The sequence below is a fragment of the Poromitra crassiceps genome (assembly GCF_964638095.1).
Source record: "Poromitra crassiceps genome assembly, chromosome: 1".
Classification (NCBI taxonomy): Eukaryota; Metazoa; Chordata; class Actinopteri; order Beryciformes; family Melamphaidae; genus Poromitra; species Poromitra crassiceps.
This window is the reverse complement of record NC_139623.1, coordinates 87,176,765-87,194,037: the sequence shown is the minus strand read 5'-3', so window position 1 is coordinate 87,194,037 and position 17,273 is coordinate 87,176,765. Positions and strand designations below refer to the sequence as shown.

At 44.4% G+C, this 17,273-nt stretch overlaps 2 protein-coding genes across 3 annotated transcripts in view; one reads left to right on the top strand and one right to left on the bottom strand.

Moving 5' to 3' along the window:
• LOC310788021 (sec1 family domain-containing protein 1) overlaps window positions 1-638 on the bottom strand; it is a 2,053-nt gene extending 1,415 nt beyond the window's left edge. Inside the window, exon 1 of the mRNA XM_083649490.1 lies at window positions 1-638. This exon is cut by the window's left edge and continues 1,415 nt beyond it. Coding sequence (XP_083505616.1) covers window positions 1-595 — 595 coding nt within the window. The 5' untranslated portion in view covers window positions 596-638.
• Window positions 639-1,380: 742 nt separating this feature from the next.
• hyou1 (hypoxia up-regulated 1) overlaps window positions 1,381-17,273 on the top strand; it is a 33,298-nt gene continuing 17,405 nt past the window's right edge. The window contains exons 1-12 of one of the 2 annotated variants that reach the window (XM_083637260.1): window positions 1,381-1,512; window positions 3,046-3,118; window positions 3,378-3,471; window positions 8,109-8,187; window positions 8,357-8,511; window positions 10,351-10,427; window positions 11,000-11,181; window positions 11,725-11,840; window positions 13,739-13,925; window positions 14,645-14,779; window positions 16,700-16,782; window positions 16,971-17,103. In XM_083637260.1, coding sequence (XP_083493386.1) covers window positions 3,049-3,118; window positions 3,378-3,471; window positions 8,109-8,187; window positions 8,357-8,511; window positions 10,351-10,427; window positions 11,000-11,181; window positions 11,725-11,840; window positions 13,739-13,925; window positions 14,645-14,779; window positions 16,700-16,782; window positions 16,971-17,103 — 1,311 coding nt within the window. In that variant the 5' untranslated portion in view covers window positions 1,381-1,512; window positions 3,046-3,048. Of the gene's footprint in view, window positions 1,513-3,045; window positions 3,119-3,377; window positions 3,472-8,108; window positions 8,188-8,356; window positions 8,512-10,350; window positions 10,428-10,999; window positions 11,182-11,724; window positions 11,841-13,738; window positions 13,926-14,644; window positions 14,780-16,699; window positions 16,783-16,970; window positions 17,164-17,273 lie in introns of both variants that reach the window. The other variant, XM_083637259.1, reaches the window with a different exon arrangement.

Below are 17,273 nucleotides of genomic sequence, written 5' to 3'. Positions count from 1 at the left end.
TCACAGCCACCATCTCTGCTGCGTTTCCTCTTGGACAGCGGATGATCGGCACAGCTCCCAGAGTGACAAAGAAACAGAACAGACTGTCCACGATGGTGTCCATGATGGCCTCCATGTCTGTGTCCAGGATGTCTGCTCTGTTAATAGCGCGGTAGGAGATGAGCTCCTTGTTCTGGTGACCGAGGATGAACATGTCGTCTTCCAGAGTGATGAAGTTCAGATACTGATCATACACCTTGGTGACCTGGCTCACAGCGTTAGCGGACAGCGCAGCGCTGGCAATATCTTCCAGTTTACTCCTGCTGATGGCAGAGATGAAGTTCAGGTAGTAAGACTCATATCGCTGGTTCCTCAGGTCCTGGCATATCCTGTCGATGTTCTCCTCTGTTGGCATGACGAAGTAGACGGCCGGGACGTCAGGGATGGGCTCTCTATCTGTGTGAAGCAGCAGATGCAGGGTGATGCCCATGTCTCTGAGCTCTTTGACAGCCAGCAGAGGAGAGATGATGTCCTGGCCGAACCTGTCGTAGATCAGCACCTTCCATACCGGCTCAGCTGCTGTGTTCTTCAGAGGTGGAGTGTTGAAGTTCAGCATGCGCTTCAGAGCCGCTGTCTGTTTCTTCCGGACGGACGCGGACCCCGCCATCTTTACTGTGTGCGGCGGTGAAAAGAGACTTGCCTCGGAAACGTTACGTCATCATCTAATCCCCGCCTACTGAACGTGGACCAGTCAGATGCAACCAAAGGTCGCCTTCCGACGTCACTCACCTCACGTGGACCAATCACGGCGCAGTGCGTGGAGCGTGGTAGGTTGGACTACGCAGCAGTGTCAATTTGATCAGAGTTACCTAGTTTAAAACCGGAAGCAAGGTGGTTTGCTTAAAAAAAAAAAGCGCAAAAATGGTCACTGTACAGGAGCTCACATACTCTCTGGCCTTTTAGGAACAGCTGTGGTTTGTATTGGAATGTACTTCATTCAGGACAAGAGGTATCCTTCCAAGCTGTCTTGTTGTAGGCTACGTGACTGAGTCTTTCTTTTATATTTTTGGCACCGCTATGCAGCCTACATGACACCGTATAGTAGGGCCACAAATCGTAGCTGTTAGAAAATGCTGCTTAGAAAATGTGTGAATGTTTTTTATGATCCTGTTAAAATGTAGGCTAGTCTTTATTTTCATTTTGGAAGTGTATTCCTCAAAATAACATTCCAAAAACCAATAATGCGTTTTACTTTGAAAGTCATGAGCGGAAGTAGTATGTACAATTCTGGCAGTCTTTTTCCTCCCAACAGCATCGGCTTCAGTAGATCCAATGAGGTGACGCCGCGTTCCGGGCCCGACGGTGGACAGCAAGCCGCCGGTGATAAGGGGAAATAAAACTAACAAGTGTGACTACAAAGAAGCTCCGAAGCGAAGAAACAAGGGAAGCGAAGCTCATAAACGCCCTGGGAAAACGCACTCTGTTGATAACATTAGTCCCCTTCACAGTTTCGTTTGTGCTGGCCAAGGAAAGGTAAGTGCATGCCATTGCACAGTGTTTCAGTCATGCTCTCTCATTGATGGTTGTTAGACAGTCCGCTAGCTAGCAGTAGCTGTCAAACTGTGTTATAGCTACCAACCTTTAAAGTATTAGCTAATTACTTTGAAAACGTCAACAAATGACATGCGGGGTTATACATTGTCCAATGGTGGTTGAATTGAACTGTTTTGCATTACCTTTCACGCTAGAACCCTAAAACAATAGTGCATCCATATGTCATGTCAATCAGCAGCCTAACTGATATTTTCACTAGCCAGTCCATCCAGGTGGTTTCCAGAAGCAGAGAGAGCTTTTGAATGATGAGGACCGCTTCACCGGTTTAGCATTCATGCGTCAGTGTTTCACCAGGGGCTAGAAGTTTCTATGTTAATACATAGAGCTGTTTTCTTCCTAAAAAGAGAGGCAGATCTGTTCCTAGATGTGTAACGTTAAAGATGCTCTTCCTGGTTCCTGCTTCTTAAATCAAATGGCATAACGATCATTATGTTCTGTTTCTGAGTGCAGAGCCACTCTGGCTCATTGTAGATGTTCAGCAACATCAAAGCTTTACAATGGCATTAATGCCACGTGTTTTTGGAAACGGTCTGTACCTGACTGTGGGTGGGATCAAGTTTATTAGATGCTTTGCACGTTCTTGGTCAAAGGCCAATGCACTACCTGGCAGTACACCCGGGCTGTAACACTGACTGGGACATATCAATACACAGGATATGATGTAAGCATCTCTTGTGCTGTTGTGAGAGAGCAGCTGTGTAGTGTAGAAGTGGAGCTCGGATGTAAAGGGGAAAAGACTGAGAGCGAGGTAGCGATGTCAAGTTGCAGATCATTATGTTGGTGGGAGAAGAGCGATGGGGAGGAGGTAAAGGCTTTCTCCAGCAACGGGGGTGCGTGGGAACTGACTGCCATGAATTACATGTCCGTGGTCCTCTAAGGTAATACGCAAACGTTTAGGTGGTGAATATGTTGGAGGTGCTTGAATTGATCCTTGAAGAGACGAAAATAGAAATCTCTTCATGGATGATTGAACTGTTTACTGCTGACTGTGCCATTAAAGAGAAACTGGTATTAAGACAGCAGAGCAGGCCAGATATGCTTCACTTTCAATGTGAGAATGGCAGGAAATACTGTGACTTCAATTGCAAATTCTGGTAAAAGTTTGAGTCACTCAATGTGGTTTTTCAAACTCGCCATTGAACCTGAAGGAATGCAGCTCATCTTTTTCCTACAATACCCACATCTGAGCCTTCCGTGACCATCATCTGTTTAGAGTCCTCTTTCTAAGGCTCCGCTGGGTTGGACTGAATCCTTGCTGGCTTTCCTCCACCGGGGACGGTTCTAATAGAATCACTGTTTCTATTTGAATTCCCTGTCAGAATTCGGTGAAAACCAAAGAAATCGACGTACTGTTTAAGTGTGCAGCCCGGCAGTGTTGGCAGAATGCACACATCCATTACACTAATGCTGAATATACATTTCTTCATGTCTCGTTCATGTTGTTGTTTACAGGTCATGATGAGGAGGACGCTGGCGTTGAGTGCTCTCTTCTGCCTTGTTCTGGCAATGTTGCCTTCTCACACAGGTAATGTCATTTATCTAGTATGTTGTACGTTCTTGCATGCAGCACTGGTGGTTGTAGTGTTGTCAACAAATAGTGTTTTACCTGTGCCATGTCTGACTAAGTACTGTGATGTCATCAACAATGACATGTCAAAGACTACATAAAACTACTTGCTACTCAATAATTTGAAATTCAAATCAGCGCAACAATACTATGTTACGTCAGAATCCTGTGTGTCATGCTGACTTGCTTTACATAACACACCAATTTGTCTTTGCAGCTTCTGTAGCCGTCATGTCAGTTGACTTGGGCAGTGAGTGGATGAAAATAGCAATAGTGAAACCTGGTGTGCCAATGGAGATCGCTCTCAATAAGTGAGTAATATAACCAAGGCTCAGTATGGATTCGTCCTGTGTCCACATTCTTACAGACACACACATACTGTGACTATGCATCAAAAGCATGCATGTTAGGGTTAATACTCCTGTCGGTGCCCCTGACCAAGGCAATGGTGAAAGAACTGGAGTTGGTCCCCGGGCGCTGCACTGCGGCTGCCCACTGCTCCTAGTTCTAGGAAGGTTCCTAGTAGAGGATGGGTCAAATGCAGAGGATAAATAAAGGATAAGTTAACTTATACGTCACTACCCGCCATCACGCTCACATGGAAGCACTTAACTTATACGTCACTACCCGCCATCACGCTCACATGGAAGCACTTAACTTATACGTCACTACCCGCCATCACGCTCACATGGAAGCACTTAACTTATACGTCACTACCCGCCATCACGCTCACATGTTATACGTCACTACACGCCATCACGCTCACATGTTATACGTCACTACACGCCATCACGCTCACATGGAAGCACTTAACTTATACGTCACTACACGCCATCACGCTCACATGGAAGCACTTAACTTATACGTCACTACCCGCCATCACGCTCACATGTTAAACGTCACTACACGCCATCACGCTCACATGGAAGCACTTAACTTATACGTCACTACACGCCATCACGCTCACATGGAAGCACTTAACTTATACGTCACTACACGCCATCACGCTCACATGTTATACGTCACTACACGCCATCACGCTCACATGGAAGCCAGCCAGAATAAATGTGCAGGGAAAACACAAGCCTCTCGCCGTTGACTTCAATGTAAAATAGCAGTACAAAAAAAGAAAAGAAAAATTAACAATCAATCTTGTTTGCCCCAAGGACACCATGACATACCCATATATTACAACTTGGCCGGTAACAGAATGCGCAAGATAGATCGGAAATAATTAGTTTGACCCATCTAAAATCTCCCAAGAAGCACTTTGTGAATGTAAAATCTCCTGTCTGGAAGTGGTTGGCTCTGCCGCCCTCCACTGTATTGGACTGTGTGTGAATCACCGGCGAAATATTCAAATATACTTGGGATGTGTGCTTCTTACTGAAGTATGTGTATGCTGAATTAGGGACAGGCTTACAAGTATTCATAAAACGTCTGCATGTTTCTATAAAAAGTTTCAACTTGTTTCAACCGTAAGTTGCCGACTTCAAACGGAGCTCTGACCGGCCCCGGCCGCCGGACAGCGCGCTCTGTAATAGGGCGATCTCAATAGGACTCAAAGTAGGACAAAAGTAGATGCTTATCACCCTACCTATGAGCTTCAAAACTAGATTTAGTAGATTTAGTAGAGTACTAGACAAGAAGAAGTGTTCCAAAGTGTGAGAATATCACAACGTAGTTTACGTTTGGTAGTTTGTTTCCGCCGAGCTCCATTGGAAAAGCGGCGACTGCCGGCGAGTCTTAACAAACTGCTGTATTTAGTGTTTTTATCCGTTCTAATTATTATTATTATAGTATTGACAGGAGGAAGCCTCGACTATAATTCGGCTCTGTCTAGAAGCCTCGTGAACTATGAAAACTGATGGGATCCAAACTTGATCAAGCTGCTCTCCTGTAAACAGTCTTGGGCTAACTTTAGCGCCAATGCGACTGTCCGCCCCTCCTGCAGAAGTGCGTTGGGAACCAGTGGTTTTTAGCGTGCTCTGCTCTCTGGCTCCTTCTCGTGGCTAGGGAACTACAACAGGGACAGCGATGGAAATAAGTCCTGGACTTTTTCGTTTTATCCCTGACACTGCAGTATTTTGTCTTATGTATTGCATACTGTCTAGTCTCGGCTCCCAGACGTTTGGTGAGCTGCGCCACCAAACGTCTGGGAATTTCACTGTCAGAAACTGTCTGTCCGAGCCCGGCGAGAACCGCCGGCAGCAGACACGCCTACATTTATTATTAGAATTTTATTTGGTAGCGGCAATGCCATTTATCATAGTCCTTTGTCAAAAATGGAGAGAATGCACACCATAAAATCTCAGCGAGGTGCCGGTGACGGACAAGAATCTATAAAAAAAGAATAGAAACCGCACACTCTGGCTCCGATGCAATGGATTTAATAGACGGACAACGTTTCGGCCTGGTGGCCTTTCATGGCTTGACAAAGGCCACCAGGCCGAAACGTTGTCCGTCTATTAAATCCATTGCATCGGAGCCAGAGTGTGCGGTTTCTATTCTTTTTTTATAGATATTTATCATAGTCCTAACACATAGCATGAAGCTGATATGCTCCAAACAAAATTTATAGCTGTGGTTTATTTTACAATAATCTTTCCTACCCGGAAGTGGTCCGCTTGCTACTGTGAAGTCATCAGCAGGCTCTGTAATGTTAGCCTCGGGAGTCGGGTTTATCGCTGGGGGAAAGACCTCTAGCCGCCGGAGCCAGATGAAACACGTCCTATTAACAGGTTATGTTTGTTTCTACGTGATTAATATGTTTCTCCGCAAATGCGACGATGTTTTGCGAGACACCGGTTCTGCATGAGATCTGCCCCCAGAAAACAGGCCCGCCCACAACACTCATGATTGGTTCTCCGATGCAAGGCTTCCAACAGCGCCACCTAACGTTATGCAAAGATTTAAATAGTAATATTCTCAGTCTTACAGGAGTGAAACGGATTAAGACTGAGGGCTGAGTCTACATACTGTCTAATAAAATAAAATCAAATCAAATCAAAACTCTAAAAAACGACTATTTTTGACCATTTTTCATAAGATGGTGGTTGTTGTAGGCTCTGCACTACACCACTTGGTAAATGGTAAATGGACTGCATTTATATAGCGCTTTTATCCAAAGCGCTTTACAATGTGCCTACATTCACCCATTCACACACCAAAGGCAGCAAGCTATCACAGCCATTGGGAGCATTTGGGGTTCAGTGTCTTGCCCAAGGACACTTCGATATGCGGACTGGAGGAGCCGGGGATCATAGGCGGAGTTTGACTTTTAGCTCTGGGGGGCCACTTCTGCAGGAGACACCATTTCTTTTGCCGTGCCGTAAAAAAAAACCGTTTTACATTTGAAATGTTGCCCGTTTGAAGCCAGATTTAGAGGAATATCTCATTTTAAGGCTGGCATCATCATGGTCTCTCTCTAATTATTGTTTAATAAGTATAAGAATGGAAATATAAGAAATATTAGAATACGAGTAGAATTACAGAACATTAATACTCATTATGTTTAGTAATGTCATCTATATTATATAGCGCTTCACTGTTCACTGTTGCTTTTGACCGTGCTCAAAGACACTTTACAAATACAGGATAAAACAACTTTAATAAAGAGAGAAAATATTAAAATAGATGAGAGAGGGGGGGAGAGAGAGAGATAAATATTATAGGTCAAAAGCAACAGTGAAAAGGGCTTTTTTGGAAAGATGACATAATGAGAATGAAAGACAATGAGTTTTGGCCTGTCAGATGTGACTGGGGGAGGGAGGGGGCAGCTGCAGCAAGGCCCTGTCAGAGGCCCCCCTGTCGCAGCTTTAGCAAAGAGATACCTGTGATTCTTGTCAAAGTGGATATAAATTGTATGATCATATTCAGCCAGACAGTGAGGTGGCGATTTACAATGGTGAGCATTTATTTTACGACTGGGGGGGGGCAGGCCCCCTTGGCTCCCCCATTAACTCCGCCCATGCCGGGGATCGAACCTCCTGAGCCTCCGCCACAGCCGCCACTTCAACAAAGTTTTGCGCTATCACCAAAAAAGATGACAATTCAAGCATTTTACAGTGTTCTCAATGTTGAAAGCCGGGACTTCCTCACCCACATATTGACGCCCTGCCACTAAACCAGCCAAATATCTGTACGTGTATAAATGTATGTGTATAAATGTGTATATATATGAATGAATGAATGAATAAAGTTTATTTCGCGCCACATCACAAAAAACAAACATGCGAAACAAAACAAACATACGATGCTGGCCGAAAAGGTTAGGGCTGAAGCTATAAGCTTGTAAATGCCCTAACCCAGTTCATCTTATAAATTACAAACTTTCCATATGGTCTAATTACAAAAAAACAAACGAACAAATTAACAAAAACAGCAAGCAATTTTTTTTTTTTTTTTTTTTTTTTTAAGCATTTGATCTATACGTCATATATACATTTTTAGCATTTGAACTATACATCATCGAAAAACAGTTAACCATCAGTTCTATATTTCTCCAGTATAAAGTGTTTCAACTTTCTCTTAAAATGAACAATATTTTTGCTTTCCTTTAACTCCTCCGGTAAACCATTCCACAACTTCACCCCACAGACAGAAATGCATATATATATACACACACATACATACACATATACATATATACAAAATCTATCGGTTGTGCTACTGGGTTGAGTGCCCACATAGAAGCCTGGAAGTCAGGGCTTTTCCTCCATAGAGAAGTGTGCTATGTCAAATGTAGTCACCCCCAAAGGCCCATTCTGAGCCAGGAAAAAGCCTGGAAGTGAGATGGATACAAAGCCAAGATAAACGCTCTTCCCAACTTAGCTTTGTTTCTTTCTCATATCTTTGAATAGCATGCTAAAGTAAGGGGTAACCGTGATGGTACAAAAGCAAGAAAGATCTCTCAAAGGTTGCTATACTTTTGTCTCTTGTCTCTCAGGGAGTCGAGGAGGAAAACGCCCATAGCCGTATGCCTAAAGGAAAATGAGCGACTTTTCGGAGACAGTGCATTAGGAGTGGTATGACGCACTCTCACATTTCCTCAAATTATTCAATTATTCATTAATTATTCAAATGTCAACTTGATCTGACATTACATATATACAGAAGGGTGAGCTGTACAATGTGTACAAGTCATCCTGCATTGGTCATCTCCCTAATAACATGGAGTTATTGCTTACATTTCAGTCAGTGAAGAACCCCAGGGTTGTGTACAGGCACCTGCAAAGTCTCCTGGGAAAGAAGCATGAGAACCCGCAGGTGGCGCTCTACCAGACACGCTTCCCTGAGCACCAGCTGCTGGAGGACCCAGTCAGAGGCACAGCATACTTTAAAAACTCTGAGTAAGTCTCCTGAAGTATTTTGGAATTAATTTGTAGCATAGAGATAAAAAAAAAAAAATGTTTCTACGTTGGTCATTCAATCAATCAATCAATCAATCAATCCTAGAGTGTACAAGAGACAGACAAAATGGTTTAATAAAAGTTGAGCATCTGCCTGAAGAAGCCTCAGACAGTGCGGTCGACATTAACTAACTATGGTGACATGTTTTGTGCCAGTTATTACGCTAAACTATTTTTGGCTTTACCAGACAAGCCTGGCTTGTTTCATTATTTCATTATTTAGCCTTTAGCATTAATGCAGCGTGACAGACTGCACTGCTCGACATGTCCACAATGATCTTCACTAACACTTTCTTCATCGTCCATCATCACAGATCTCTGTGTGACAGGGTGGGAGCTGGCTAGTCTTCAGTGTTGGGCAGTAATGTTGGTCTCGACCTACTAGTTTCAAGATGAGGACCAGTCATGTTACCTCACATCACAATAGGCATCAGCTCTCAGCTTAAGTCAAGCGTAATCCTAGTGTGACGTCATTATGACGTGTGGCTCCTGACTCATCACCCCATCCTCAATAGCCAATCAGCCCCTGTCAACATGCCAATATGACGTCGGTAATGACGTCACTGCTGAGGCTATGAGGTGGCAGTACATACAGCCATGCTCAGCGCGTCATCATCCTCTTTCCCTCATCCTTCACCTCTATGGTCGCTGTACCTGGGCGGATCGTATCCCATCCTCTGAAGCTGTGTTTCACCCCACCCACCTCCCCAGTCCACCACCAACATCTTGACTCCTGAAGAATTCCCTACGGGGGGGAGATTCTCTATCTTAGTCTGAGCTGATGCCCTCCTCTCTCACCACAAGAAGAGAGGCATCTGAACAAAGCTCGCTTTACCCACTGGTCTCTCATGATTGAAACAAGTTAGTAGTAACACATTACAGTGATAATATTACTTTCCCCAGTAAGGAGTAGTGTAACTACCCCCCGAAAATAAATAAATAAAATAAAAATAAAGGTCAAGTGCTTGACAATTCAAGCATTTTACGGTGTTCTCAATGACCCACTGTTGGAGCCCTGTTGCAGATTTTACTTTGCTGCTTCAACAGCCTAACATAAGTTGTTTAAAATATTGTGTCTAAAGTCAGTTTGAGCTAGTTGTACTTTTCATCTGCCTATACAGTAACTTTTATGGATAGGCTGTGGAAAAAACTGCTATTTAGAAGCCTTAGCTGCGCTTACCAGCAACTACCCTGACATTCACAGTACAGAGGCGGACATTAGGAGAAAAAAAGGAGAAATTACCTTTTTTGTGGGGTGTAACAGAAGTAATATAACAAGTAGTGTAACGAAGGAATTACTGTTGGCACAGCAAGCAATAAGTAAACTAATCATAAATATCTTTGAAAAGAGTAATGAGTATTGAGTAATAAATTATATATTTTTGAGTAACGAGCCCAACACTGCTAGCCTTATGCTTATTGTGGTAGTTGTCATGGAAACGTCAGTACCTGATGGCGAAAAACTGTATATGTGCAATGCATAATTCTGTTAGTTCTGCCCGCCCCTCAAATGGGGGGGCATTTGAGTCGAGCAAAAGGTTTGCTACTCTCTGTCGCTGACTGATATGTAGAGGATGTAGAAGATCACCTGGCACCAAAGATCAGCCAATAGCAGATGGCAGTTGCAATAGCAGACTTTTAACAATTAGGTGACAGCAAACCCACAAGAGCTCCCTAGGGCTTAGTTACTCTTGAAGCTTGGTGCTGATATGTAGATGTTTTTCTTCTGTGCTTGTGTAGAAGTAACTTGGTTTGTGTCTTACTCTTTTTGCTTGGCAGAGAACTGCAGTACACACCTGAGGAGCTGCTTGGGATGGTGCTGAACTATTCTCGCACACTGGCTCAGGACTTTGCAGGTTAGTTTGTTCATTAATGGTGGTTTTTGAGTGAAGTTATTCAGCTTACGCATCTTTTAATGTATGCTGAATGTTTTTGTTTTCTTTTAAGGATGCACGATATTGCATTTTTTTTGCTGATATTTTCTATATATCTCTTTTGGCCGATTGCCAATATATGCGCAATCTCTTTCTACCTAATTTCAGAGAACTTCAAGTCTCTCCTGTAGTGGAATTAACACATTATTATGCCTAATCTGGCAGATGCAGAAATAAATACAATGTTTTTCAAAATGTACACGTTCACTGGGCAAAATAAGAAAACTACTTCAACTTAGGTTATGTAGAAGATGGCGTATTTTTATTTATGTAACATTTTCTTTCAAACAAAACTGTAACATCCTACTTAATTTAGTCAAGCATCAAGCATTTGGGCATAAGTAAAGTGTAATTTTATCGGCACAAATGTTAGTTTTGGGCTGATGCCAGTATTTCATTTTAAAGTCTTTATCGGCCGATAATCGTGCATCCCTACTTCCTCGTCCTAATCTTTGCCCCCCCACCCCCCACCCCCCGCGGGCACGCGCGAGCAGAACACACGATCAAAGACGCGGTGATCACCGTCCCGGCCTTCTTCAACCAGGCGGAGCGCAGGGCCGTGCTGCAGGCGGCCCAGATGGGCGGCGTGAAGGTCCTGCAGCTCATCAACGACAACACAGCCGTGGCCCTGAACTATGGCGTCTTCAGGAGGAAAGACATTGACACTACACCCGAGGTGACAGTCAGAAATACACCTAAATACACACGCTCACATTTTGTTTTTACGGGTCCAAATCCTTGAAAGTTGCAGTTATTTTGTTTTGACGTTAATAGGCTACGTTCTGCTGTGTGCATTCTGTCTCCCACCGTCTGTGCGTCCTTGATACATGCACCACCTGCCTGGTGAAAGTATGACGGTCACGTGTGAAGTGGAATGCTGCCTGTGGTGTTTCACACATTCAAGCCTGCTGCTCTTTTTAATTGTTGTCTGTGAGCTTCTGTAAAGTCTGCTACTTCTCATTATCAAAATGCTCAGTGTTGTAACAGTAATCAGCCGACTTGGGTCCTTGAATTTGAGGGAATTGGGCCTGGAAAGTCCTTGAATTTGATGTTTAAGAAAGTGTGGGGGAACCCTATTTTACATCCATCTGTTTTACATTCATTTGACAACACGTGGGAAGACCAGATGCATAGTTGATTAGTGATTTGAGTGATTGAAAAGAGACAGTTTGTTTGTTTGACATGGGTGCATTAATAAGACAACCGTATCTCCTGGCAGAATGTGATGTTTTATGACATGGGCTCCAGCAGCACCACAGCGACCATCGTGACTTACCAGACGGTCAAGACAAAGGAGTGGGGCACCCAGCCCCAGCTGCAGATCAGAGGTGTCGGGTGAGTCCACCAGCCCGTGACATCATCAGTGAAGGCGCCTGTGAGAAAAGCGCCTGATCACAAGACGATGATCCTCTGTCTGTCAATAATATCCACAACCCAGCCTCTCGCTACAAGGGCTGTTTTTCAAAGAGCGTTTGAAAGACAGGAAGGCATAGTGATGTGAAGATGAGATATAAGGATGTGTTATGAAAGCATCTTGTTATACCACCAGAAACACTGCTTCACCTTCTAGGAGGCTTTGTAGATGGGGGCAGGTTCGGCCTCCCAAAGCTCCCCCCTCTCATGTTTGGAGTAGCACTAGAATGCACATTTTCTCATATTCTTTCATACAATAAATCTCAGTAAGTACAGTAATGTGCATTTTGTGATGCACATTTTCATACAATAAATATCAGTAAATACAGTATGTAATGTGCGTTTTCTGATGCACATTTTGAAGTCAAGTTTGTTGAAGTTGGTGGAAGTTTCAACCTACATACTGTATACCTGTTCTGTAGGTTTACCAGACAAGTTCATGGTGGAACCCCTGCAGCAGTGGTTTTATCGTGGCATTTGGAGAGTCTGAGGCAGCCTCAGTGCTGTGTACTGAAGTTGGAGAGTCTGAGGCAGCCTCAGTGCTGTGTACTGAAGTTGGAGAGGCTGAGGCAGCCTCAGTGCTGTGTGCTGAAGTTGGAGAGGCTGAGGCAGCCTCAGTGCTGTGTGCTGAAGTTGGAGAGGCTGAGGCAGCCTCGGTGCTGTGTACTGAAGTTGGAGAGGCTGAGGCAGCCTCAGTGCTGTGTGCTGAAGTTGGAGAGGCTGAGGCAGCCTCAGTGCTGTGTGCTGAAGTTGGAGAGGCTGAGGCAGCCTCAGTGTTGTGTACTGAAGTTGCCAGTTTTTTGGGTGTTGTGTGGAGAACAGGCTTTTGGCAGGCAAGCAAATGTGATCCTATCATTTGTAGAGTCGATCAAAAATAAACAAATCAGAAAGCCAGTATGCAATACAAATAATAGAATACAATCGGACGGACAAACCCCGTCTTTATTAGTCACAGACACATATGCAGAGGCGCCATGAAATCTGTCTTCCGCATTTGACCCATCCTGGCTCGTCCTCCATGGCAATGCAATTGTCGGGTGCTGAGTTTTAACGTGGTATATCATTGACGAAGTACTAGAGGTGTACTTGAGAACAGCGTCGCAATATTTACACTTGGCATTTTCGCCTGTTAGCGTGAAATGCTCCGACACTGGGCTGCATTTCGCTCTTTTGTTGCTAGCACTAGCAGGCGCGCTCATCTTGCTATTGTTGCTATCTGGTCTCTCAGTCTGTTTGTTTCCTGAATCTCAGTCCACCGATCATGTGACTACTTCCTCACGTGACTGCTCCTTTTATTGTTTGGGTGAGGTAGCCTATGCCCTCTGCTGGACTGGTGGAATAACACAGTGTATGCTCTGGACATTGAGGTGATATACATACAACCATGGATCTACCTATTATACAATGTCGGTCAAAACAGTTAATTAATTGAAATCGGTTACATTCTTAATGGCAGTTAACCGACTATCGGACCGATAGTCGGTTAACTGCCATTAAGAATGTAACCTATCGGTTAATCATTAACATCCCTAGTACAAATGATCTCATAATGATGTAATTTGGCCCAGGAAGTCCTGCAAATGAAGGTAGTAGAGAACGATAATGATAGTAATAGTGATAGTGACACCATGGCAAAACTGCTCCAAATGACATCATTTGGACCAGGAAGTTCTGTGAATGAACGGGGAGCACTCGGGGCCAGGCAAGATGGAAGTTAAAAGTTCTGCATAATACTACCGATATTGTAATGATACAAATTTGGTTCAAAATGGACAAAGTGGCCGTCTAAGGCGTGTGCTGTGCTCTGGTTTTGGCCCTAGGTTTGACCGGGGGCTGGGCGGCTTAGAGATGGACCTGCGGCTCCGTGACCACCTGGCCAAGCTGTTCAATGAGCAGAAGAAGAGCAAGAAGGACGTGAGGGAGAACCACCGGGCCATGGCCAAGCTGCTTAAAGAGGCCCAGAGGCTCAAGACGGTGCTGAGCGCCAACATGGAAATCATGGCCCAGGTTAGCCCCGCCCCGCCAGACCAGACGGACTCACCTCTCACTCCTCAGTCTGTGCTCTGTCCCAAAGTGTGGTGTTTTATGTCAGAACTAAAAAAAGGCTAATTGGGGGGTGACATCAAGTATTCAAGATCTTAGATGGCATAATTTAAGATTTAATTTCACTTTAAGACTTAATTTCACTTTTACAAGTCTTAAATGTTTGACTTGAATGAACAAAGACAGGACAAAGTATGGTCTTTTTTGTTGCTCCTGTAAAGTTGGTCAAATGTCACTTCGGCCCCTCTGGTTCTCACCCCGCATTTATTTCAGTTGTGAAAATGCAAAAAAAATTCTAACTGACATTAAGAAGTCCTAAACATCTTAAATGTGTCTTAATGAGATTTGTAGACAACCTGTCATGCATTTCATCAACTGACCTGGTTATTCTTTAGACATTAACACTGGAAAAAAAATACAAATGCATAGCATCAGTGCTGTGTGCTGAAGTTGGAGAGGCTGAGGCAGCCTCAGTGCCGTGTGCCTCAGTGGAGAGGCTGCTCTCCACTGAGGCAGCTATCAACTTACGATTGATAGTGCAAGAGGCAAACATTGCTAATCCAAAACAGGATTCCATGGAAAGCCAGGGATGACAGTGTACCAATATTAGGAATGAAACATGAGCTATAGCATATCAGTTTCACTCCTGACCAAATAGTCTGCTGTTGATCATTTTTTTTCAGGTGGAAGGCTTGATGGATGACATTGACTTCAAATCCAAGGTGACCCGGGCCGAATTTGAAGACCTGTGCGCTGATCTGTTCGAGCGGGTGCCCCGCCCGGTGCACGATGCCCTCACCTCCTCAGAGATGAGTCTGGTCAGTATGCTCATTACCTGCATGCAAATATTTCTCTACCAGGTGCACCAGGTCCACTGACCCACTTGACATTGGGCTGTTTGCTGCAGCAGATACAGCAAAGACAAATAAAGAGCCGCAGGAATGACACTTCCGGGTTCTTCACTGTTTCTGCCTATGGGATTTTTTAATGGGTTTTTGGCGCAATGCTTCAAATAAGGTCTGTGGTTAACGCAAGCTTATTCAAACGCGAACCAGTGTTCAGCAGGATAATCTTCACACATGAGGACCACTTTTATGAGTTTTGAAGCTTTTACGTGGCGTTAAAAGCGCGGCTAGCTAGCAAACGGCTAAATGAGACTACACTGTTGAGTCAACGGGGATATTATACGTCAATAACGTCATCACTTCACAGGACGAACCCGGAAATTCTCTTTCCCTCATCTGGTTCAGCCCGGGGTAATCAGTGCACAGCAGCGCACACATCAACAACACTCCAGGTTGAAGGCTGTGGTGATGTGACGTGGAAGCCTATGTGACACTGTGTAGTTCTGGGATAGCTGAGCATGAGCTTTTTACTTCTAGGGCTCGCATTTACACTTCAAAACTCATGAAAGTGGTCCTCATGTGTGAAGATTATCCCGCTGAACACAGGTTCGCGTTTGAATAAGCTTGCGTTGCCCACAGACCTTATTTGAAGCATCGCGCCAAAAAACCATTCAAAAATCCCATAGGCAGAAACAGTGAAGAACCCGGAAGTCCGGGACTTCCGCGTTCCGACTACAAAAATACGTCATCCCTGCGGTACTCTATAGAAAGAGAATACAGTAGCAAAAGAGGGTCATATAATGTATAAAGCATTTATTACAGCTGTAAGAGGGTCTGCAATATAACAGTGGCGCTAATTGAGATGAAGAAAAAAACTGAATGATACTGTATGATATAGTACTGTATATACCAAAATGATGAATTATGGGCAGTATGGAATAAAATATCAATATCAATAATGAAAACGTCAATAGACATGAAATGGAAAACAAACAATATGTCAAATTACAGAATTTAGGGTTAGGGTGCAGGATGTGCAAAACTGCTTGTGCTGGTGAAATTGAAAGTGTTTCTCTCCAATACAGCATCCTATCATTTGAATAAGTGTAACGCCCACTCTAACATCAAAAATAGCACCAAAGTAAAACTCATTATGAAATGTGATTGAGGCTAGCAGACAGTGTTTTTGAAATATTGAGCAGTAGCAACGTTTATCCAACATGAATGTCTGTGGTTTTGAATGGAAACTCGTTTGTTCTTGCTGTGCTGTGTGACACATAAAAGTCTGTTCTTTCCGGGGCATCCCGGTGCCTCACCTGGTAGAGTGCATACCACTAAGGCTTAAGATGGAATTACAGTATACGTCCCGCATGGACTGTCACACGGAAATGAGAGACATGGAATCCTGACGAGAAAACGTTTGGAGCTTTTATACTCTGTGCAGGTTTCTGCTCGCGGAAGTTAGCAGGAGTTTTGAAAACTCCACTTTGTCCGCCCAGCCGCGTCCGCGTAGTTGGAAAATTTGGGGTGTGCACGGCCAGGCGAAAACTGTCCGCACGGGAGCCTTGCGGAGGGGCGCGTCGGCTGATTTGACGTCACTTTTCCGCACGGACACTCGCGGTCCTCGCTGATCCGGGAAGCATAATTCCAGCTTTAGTCCTTTGCGTGGTCCAGCTTTAGTCCTTTGCGTGGCCGACCCGGGTTTGAATCTGACCTGTGGTCCTTTGCCGCATGCCATCCTGCAATCCCCTCTCTCTCCCCACCTTTCCTGTCTCCCTACTGTCCTATCAATAAAGAAAAAAAAAAAGAAAAGTCTGTACTTTGTGCAAGTGCTGCTGTTGCAGAGACTTTTGTTATTGCTGCTAACCCGAATGCTTTCACTTCCTCCTACAGGACGACATCGAGCAGGTGATCTTAGTCGGCGGCGCCACTCGTGTCCCCAAAGTTCAGGAAGTGCTGCTCAAAGCTGTGGGGAAGTAAGTGTCCCACACACAAGAGCCTCGATAATGCACCTAAATTTGAAGGTGCAAATTCTGTGTCTTGAACTTCTATTCTACATTCTTGTCCCGCTGAAGTAATGAGAGGAAATGCAGCATGAGTTCTGTGAAGTTTGTAGGCCTGGAAATATCTCTATTTGAGACGATCTATATTTGTGTCCGTGCAGAGAGGAGCTGGGGAAGAACATCAATGCAGATGAAGCAGCAGCCATGGGCGCCGTGTACCAGGCCGCTGCGCTCAGCAAGGCCTTTAAGGTCAAGCCCTTCCTGGTCCGAGACGCTGCTGTCTTCCCCATCCAGGTTAGTGCAGCTGCTGTCTTCCCCATTCAGTTTAGTGCAGCTGCTGTCTTCCCCATTCAGGTTAGTGGATCTAGATTTAAATCACAAGTTTGCGACACCCACACTCACACAATTCAAATGAGTTTCAGTACTTTGTAAAGGATAGTAGGTAACAGTAAGCCCTTTGTTGA